The following is a 7,716-nucleotide window of genomic DNA, read 5'->3' on the forward strand; positions in this document are numbered from 1 at the left end:
TTAGATTCTTTCAATAAACAATCATTATTATAATAAGGTGAATTCTTATCTATCCAACTCAAAAAGTTACCTCCTTCAGAGTTACCTCCTTTGTAATATGCTTTGAAAACAACAAACATTATATTTTAATAAATAATTAAATGTATTAAATGAGGTGGAATCATGTGATTGGTTGGAGGTACACTACCCAACTTTTTTGATGGCTAGAGAAGTTGTCCCCTTATAATAATCCAAATTGACATTTTAATAAACCAAATCAAAATTATAACCAAGAGTGGAAGGCAGACAAGAATTTAAGAACCAAACAGAAACAAGTATTTTCCTAATGCATATCATGAATAGTACTTGCTCTTTCTTCCATAACCCAGATTCGAAAGTGTCGCAACAAGATCCTGCTAATGTTGTTCTCTTTAAATCATTTCATCATGTTCATCATGACCCTACTCATGATTTTCTTTCCTACGATATGGTTGACCAAGGACCAACAAAAACTGAGTCAAATCAACTAGTGAAGAACTCTGAAGATAAAGAAAGATCATACATAGGTGTAAGGAAAAGACCTTGGGGGAAATTTGCTGCAGAGATCAGAGATACAACTAGAGGAGGAAGAAGGGTTTGGCTTGGAACTTTTGATAGTGCTGAAGATGCCGCTTTAGCTTATGATCAAGCTGCATTTTCAATGAGAGGCAATAATGCTGTCATCAAATTTTCTGTTCAAAGGGTTAGAGTCTTTGCAAGAGATTCAATAAGATTGCAGAGAAGGATCTTCTCCTGCACTTGCACTCAAGGAGAGACACTATAACCAAAGGAAGTTGTCATCAAGAGGTGTAAAGAATAATAATAAATCAGGAAAACAAGATCAATCAGAGGAATCATCATCATCATCATCAAGTGTTTTGGTGTTAGAGGATTTGGGAGTTGAATATCTTGAGCTACTTCTAACCATGTCTGACCAAAGTACAAGCAACAACAGCTACTTCAAATCAACTTCTTAATTTCAGTAATTTTCTTTCCTTTTTTGACTTTTTTCATTCTTGTTTTTTTTTTGGGCTTTATACAACATCATTTATGAAGCGTCTGCTTGTTTAGGTTTTGTGTTCTCTTTTATTTTTCATAAGAAACAAACTTTATTCATAACTTGAATTCAAAGAGTAATAAAGTCAAAAAACATGACAAGTACCTTCATGATGATAGACAGTATTGTTCGGGAAAACGATAAATAGAAATTAAGAAACAAAATCGCATGCAAAAACGATAATGTGTACAAACTACAATTCTCCAAAATAATAGCACAAAAAATTGTAACACATAGATTTCTTTCAAACATCCCATGACTCTGATATATATACACTTCCAAATTAAATAACAACTTATTTCTCATAACATTCTAAGCCAAGAGTATATGAGAAAGAGATGAATCAGATATAAATTATAAAGTGTCAGAGATTGATGCATTTTGTAACAAAATTAGAATACATATACATATATAGTTTAGTCTATATCTTCCTTTAAAATCCGAAATAAAGTGAGACATTTTTCTAAGTTGAATTTCAGCCAATTCCAACAAATAGTAAGGCAAAGACATCACATACATTTAGTACATAGAATGTGCCACACACTTATATAGTTTCCCATGCACAACTTTAAACATGCCATATTGAAAAATATATCTAGTACTACTCCAAATTCTTGTAACGTATTAGAAATTCAAACATGCAATTACATTCTGGCAGGTTTTGTGACATGGTTTTAAATTGCGGTTCGCAACCGCAATTGCAGCTGCAATATTGCTGATGCGGTAGCTTCCGCATCTGCATCGGGCCGCAACTGCAGCGTGATTTGCAATCACACGTTCAACAACACTAGAATTCGCATCAAACACCTTCATCTATGTTTCTTCACATATTTTCATCATCACTCAATATTTGAGAACTCATAAACTCAATTTATATGTGATTTGTAATGTAAAATATTAACATTAAGTATTTTTTGATGGTTAATTTCAAATATTTATTAATTTAAATTCACGCCGCAACGGCCGCTACGCGCATCGCAGCAACCGCAACGGCCGCAATTGCAACACCCGCAACCGCAACCGCATCTGCGACCGCAACCGCAATGTAAAACCATGTGCATGGTTTTAAATTGCGGTCGGCAACCGCAATTACACCCGCAATATTGCGGATGCGGTTGCCTCCGCAACCGCATCGGACCGCAATTGCGGTGTGATTTTAAAAATACGTCTCCGGCTGTATTATGAACCACATCAGACAATTTCAATCATGCATCTTCAAGTATTTTCCTCAAAAATCAAAATATTAGAATTCTAAACCTCAATTTACTTCTTATGTAATGAAAAAACGGAAGATTAAGTGTTTTTAAACATTGTATTTCAAACACTTCCTTATAAAAATTCACACTGCAACGGCCGCAATGCACATCGCAACAACCGCAATGACCACAATCGCAACACCCGCAGTCGCAACCGCATCCGCAGCCGCAACCGCAATTTAAAACCATGAGTTGGAGTTAGAGAAAAGTAAATGGTGGTGTTTTGTTGGAGAAAGGTGCTAGGGTTCCAAAGAGGCGGAGCTAGAAGAGAGCAAATCAGTTCCGTGTCCCATTCTCACAGGGTGAAATGAAAACTCAACAATATTATATTAGTTAATTCATTCATTAGAGTTTCTTACCTAATTAGGGTATTATTTTTAATGTTATATGAACTTAAAAATCAGTTTTGAAAAAAAGAAGAAGAGATTAGAATACGCACCAGAAATAATTAGTTAAAAAACTACAATATAAAGGGAAAATAGGAAATAGAACAACAAAAGTGATTAACACCCAAAGTTATGTACTCTCCCAAATAATCCTTGCAAGCCAGCACCTTCATACTAATTAAATTGAACCTTGAAGCTACAAGATGAAATAAATTGATCGCACAACAAATAAAATTATGTATAAATATTCACTAATTTGTATATGGATCACTTTTATAGTAAATATGAGGGCGGGGCGGGAGCACTTTATTTTGTTGTCTAAAGATTTTTTGGTATATGCAATAAAGTGGGACGAAACTGACATATTAGAAAATGTGAGTTTAAAACTTTTGCTCACATCACATAAAAAATATCATTAATATGGTATATGCAAATTAACATTCTCCCTCGGTAAATTGAGAAAAAAATATGGGACAGATTCTATCACTCATTCTGTTTGGTCATTTTGCTTTGAAAAAGATAATCAGCATCCAACAAGAAGACAATATCATGCTCTAAATTGAATAATTTAAAATTTAAAAATACTAAAAGCGAACTAAACTTTAGATTTTAGAATACGATGAAAAGTTCTGCTAGGTCGTTGACCACGTGCCCACATGTGTCATCATGCGTGCTTAATATAAAATAGTTTTATTATTTCTCCCACAGCACTAAAACTTACCAGACTCTTTTTTTTTTTTTTTTGGTGTAAGCAAGATATTATATAATAGAGAACTGAGGGTTCTCAAAACCTGTTTACACGAAGGCGGGAAAAAACCCGGAACAAGAGAAAAATTACACGCCAATTACAAAAGCATTACGAGAGAAAAAGAATCGGATCCTTACTAAACTCGTAAAAGGAATAATTGGAATGTGTAATTTTTCCGCAAAAAGACCACTTCCAAACAAGAAGCTTAATGCTCCAAACAATGTCATTAACGTTCCAACCCTCCTCCCGGAAACAAGCTCCATTCCTAGTGATCCATATAGTCCAAGTTGTTGCCAACCAAACCACATCAACTTTGCTATCTACTAACTTTTGTGTACAAAAGAACCTATGCCAATCCATAAAATTGGACAAACATTCGTCCTCCATATAACCCACTTTACCGACCCAAAAAGCTATTTCTTTCCAAATATTCTTCACCACAGCACAACCAAAAAAGGAATGGTTTCTATTCTCTACATCCACTCCACAAAAAAAAAACACATTAAATTATCAACGGGAAAATGAATACATCTCAAGACCAAAAGATTCTTGGTAGGTAATCTATCATGAAGGAGTCTCCAACCAAATGCCTTAATTTTGAAAGGCACCTCTACTTTCCAAACAAGCCGAAAAGCGTCATCAAATTTGTTAGGTGGTCCATGCGGGACAAAGTCGTTACCGTAGAAAGCATAACAAGAAGCCACGGAAAAATCCAAACCTTTATTACTCTCCCACTTTACCGAGTCCTTACCATCCTTAAATCCTCCAAAATTACCCACCAAAAGACAAAAAGAGAGGAAACGACTCCTCACCTCGGCATCCTCCAAAACCGACACGGAAATACCAAAATCCCCCCACCTCCAAACACCCTCCAACCAACCTCCCATAGTCGCCACCGACACCCCCTTCAAACTAGAAAACAAAAACAAGTCCGGAAACAAATCCTTCAAAATGACACCGTCCAACCACCTTGCTTCCCAAAAAGGAGTGTTGAAACCATTATGAACATCAAACAAACAACACTCCTTTATAGGATCTCTAAACGAGCGATAACCAATCTTCACTAAATCCCTCCACCAAGAAGAAAAAGAAGAAGAAGAAGGAATTTTGATACCATCACCACCATGAAAAATAAAAGAAAATAAATCTCCGTACCTTGCTTTCAAGACGTTAAACCAAAGAGATTCATGACCATTTAGGATCCTCCACCTCCACTTGCAAAGGAGTGCTAAATTGAAAGCCGAAATATTTTTTATCCCTAAACCCCCTTTGTCGAACGGAGACATCACCCTTTTCCAACTAATCCAATGTATCTTCCTTTTCTCTCCCACTCCACCCCACAAGAAATTACTTTGAATCGAATTGAATTCTCTCACCAACTTCAACGGCATTTTATAGAAAGACATGGTAAAAATTGCAAGTGGCGTAAGAATCGCTTTCAAAAGAGTGATACGCCCTCCCAAGTTTAGAAACAGATTCTTCCACCCCGTTAACCGCTTCTTCACCTTACTCAAAAAGGGGAGCCATGTCGAAGTCTTCCTAGGATCACACCCGATCGGAATACCAAGAAAAGAGAAGTTATTTTCCTCCACTTTGCATGAGAGAAAATAGGACGCGGCATCCAAAAAAGATCTCCTAACATTGATGCCAATCAACTTACTTTTATGGTAATTAATTCCAAGACCCGATACCATTTCAAACGCCTTTAGAACCGTTTTGATGGCCCAAAGGTGTTTCCATGTTCCCTCCCCCACAATCATAGTGTCATCTGCAAATTGAAGAAGATCCACACAACAAGCACCCTTAATAGAAAAACTCCCGAAATCTCCTATATCAATGGATTTCCTAATAAGGCCCGTCAATCCCTCCGCCACCAAAACGAAGAGGAAAGGAGATAACGGATCACCTTGTCTCAAACCTCTAGAAACTCCGAATTCCTTTGTGGGGCTACCGTTCACAAGCACCGACATATTACTATTAAACACCAACAACTCCATCCATCCCATCCATTTCTTCCCGAAGCCCATCCTTTTCATCATGTAACGCAAGAAGCTCCAACTAACTTTGTCGTAAGCTTTCTCGAAATCCACTTTAAAAAGCATACACTCTCTACCTTCCTTCCTAGCATAATCAATCACCTCATTAGCCACTAACACTCCATCCAACAATTGTCTACCGGGCACAAAAGCGTTTTGGCAAGGAGAAATGATTGAATTAAGCACCCCTTTAAGTCTTCCCGCCAATAGTTTGGCGATAGCTTTGTACAAACATCCCACCAAACAAATAGGCCTATAGCCGTCCAAGGTCAACGGATTTTGCAACTTCTGAATCAAAGTCAAAAAAGAAGATGTGACCGCCTTTGAAATAACTCCTCCATCAAAGAAATGATTGAAGAATTTAACGAAATCCTCCTTAATAAACGCCCAACAATTCTTAATGAAAAGAAACGTGTAACCGTCCGGGCCCGGACTTTTGTCTACCCCACAAACCCAAATAGCCTCCTTGATTTCACTCTCTTGAAAGGGTTTTTCAAGGAGCAAACCTTCTTCAACGCTAATACTTTTGAGATCTATCCCTTCCAACAAAGGCATTTCTACCTCCGGTTCGACAAATTTGTTGCTAAAATGATTGAAAACCTCCTATCTAATCTCCTCCACCGATTCCACCATACCCCCCTCCGAGAGGAGAGGACCTAAATGATTAAACCTTCTTTTTTCTTTCATCACCTTGTGAAAGAAACTACTATTCGCATCTCCCTCTTTCATCCATCTCACCTTTGATTTTTGAATTAGCATGTTCTCCTTAATTCTCATATTCCTCCATATTCTACTAGACGCCTCTTTCCTCTTTTCCACCAACTCCCGACGCAATTCTTCGGAAACATCTTCCAACCTACTATCCACCATATTTAATTCCCTAACTCCCTCTTCGACTTCCAAATCAATCCTTCCGAACACATCTATATTCCACCTCCTAAGCTTCTCCTTTAAAAGTCTAAGTTTTTCCTTTAGCACATAATCGCCTCTCCCTCGAACATTCATAGATCTCCACTCTTTCTTCACAAAAGGCAAGAAAGAATCAAAAGAGAACCATTCATTATTAAATTTGAACGGCTTCGGTCCCCAATTAACATTATCCTTCACTAACCAAACCGGACAATGATCTGAGATATCCCTATCACCAATGATTTGACCAACCACCCCCCACTTGTTTACAACTTGATTCGAGACAAGAAATCGGTCAATTCTACTCATAGATCTACCGTCACCGCTATACCAAGAGAATTTTTTTCCTTTGCTCGGTACATCCACCAAATCACTATTAACAATGAACTCCGCAAATAAGTCTATCTCGATATTATTAATAGTAACCGCTCTCCCCTTCCTCTCCCTTCTATCCTTTATGGCATTAAAGTCCCCTCCAAAAATCCATTCTCCGTCGGTAAAAGCGTTCTTCAACCTCAACAACTCTTGCCACAACAATTTCTTTTTGATAATATCACACGAAGAATAGACGTTGACCACATAGTAAATATCATTCTTCCATAGGACTTTTATTCCTAAAAAACCGTCCCCTCTAAAACTACTAATAACCTCCATATTGATGGAATTCCACAAGATAATCCAACCTCCCGACCTCCCCACTGAGTTGGAAAAAGAATATCCAACCTCACCACCATACCACAAGCTTTTAGCCATCTCCTCCTTAAAGTTAGAAATTTTCTATTCTTGAATCAAAAATAACTCCGCTCCTCCTTTCTTAATCAAGTCCTTTATTCTCCTTCTTTTAAGTGCATTCGCACATCCTCTAACATTCAAGGATCCTAAAATCATTGGGGATCCTTTTTAGACTCCCTCCCAGACACCGAATCCTTAGCCCCCCCTTTTTCAGAACTACCACACTTGCTCTCCAAGTCATTTCTACCATCCACATTCACAACCCCCAAAACCATCATAGCCGCTAACAATTTTCCTCCCATATTACGATCCAATTGCTCCCAAATCCGCCCATTATTCCTACAAATATCCGACTCTTCCGTTTGTTCTCCGTAACACAAAGAACAAGATAGAGAAGAATCCGAACGCACCAAACCATTCACACAAGGTGCGCTGCCAACTTGCCCTGAACAAACAGCCTTCTTACCAACACTACTTTTCCGCCCCTGCCCCTTTAATTTGCTTCCTACTCCTCCTTTACCGACCATTTTTCTAAACCGCAGTTTTTATTCCCCGTGCTAGGATCTTCAGGAAC

At 37.8% G+C, this 7,716-nt stretch overlaps 2 protein-coding genes across 2 annotated transcripts; one reads left to right on the forward strand and one right to left on the reverse strand.

The window, feature by feature from the left end:
* Positions 1-286: 286 nt before the first annotated feature.
* LOC131619132 (ethylene-responsive transcription factor 15-like) lies at positions 287-1,539 on the forward strand. Its single transcript, XM_058890273.1, has one exon. The coding sequence runs from the start codon at positions 326-328 to the stop codon at positions 800-802; it is 477 nt and encodes a 158-aa protein (XP_058746256.1). The 5' UTR covers positions 287-325; the 3' UTR covers positions 803-1,539.
* Positions 1,540-6,104: 4,565 nt separating this feature from the next.
* Positions 6,105-7,163, reverse strand: LOC131657664 (uncharacterized). The gene has a single exon (XM_058927036.1). The coding sequence runs from the start codon at positions 7,161-7,163 to the stop codon at positions 6,105-6,107; it is 1,059 nt and encodes a 352-aa protein (XP_058783019.1).
* Positions 7,164-7,716: the final 553 nt, after the last annotated feature.

The sequence above is a fragment of the Vicia villosa genome, linkage group LG1 (assembly GCF_029867415.1).
Source record: "Vicia villosa cultivar HV-30 ecotype Madison, WI linkage group LG1, Vvil1.0, whole genome shotgun sequence".
NCBI classification, from domain to species: Eukaryota; Viridiplantae; Streptophyta; class Magnoliopsida; order Fabales; family Fabaceae; genus Vicia; species Vicia villosa.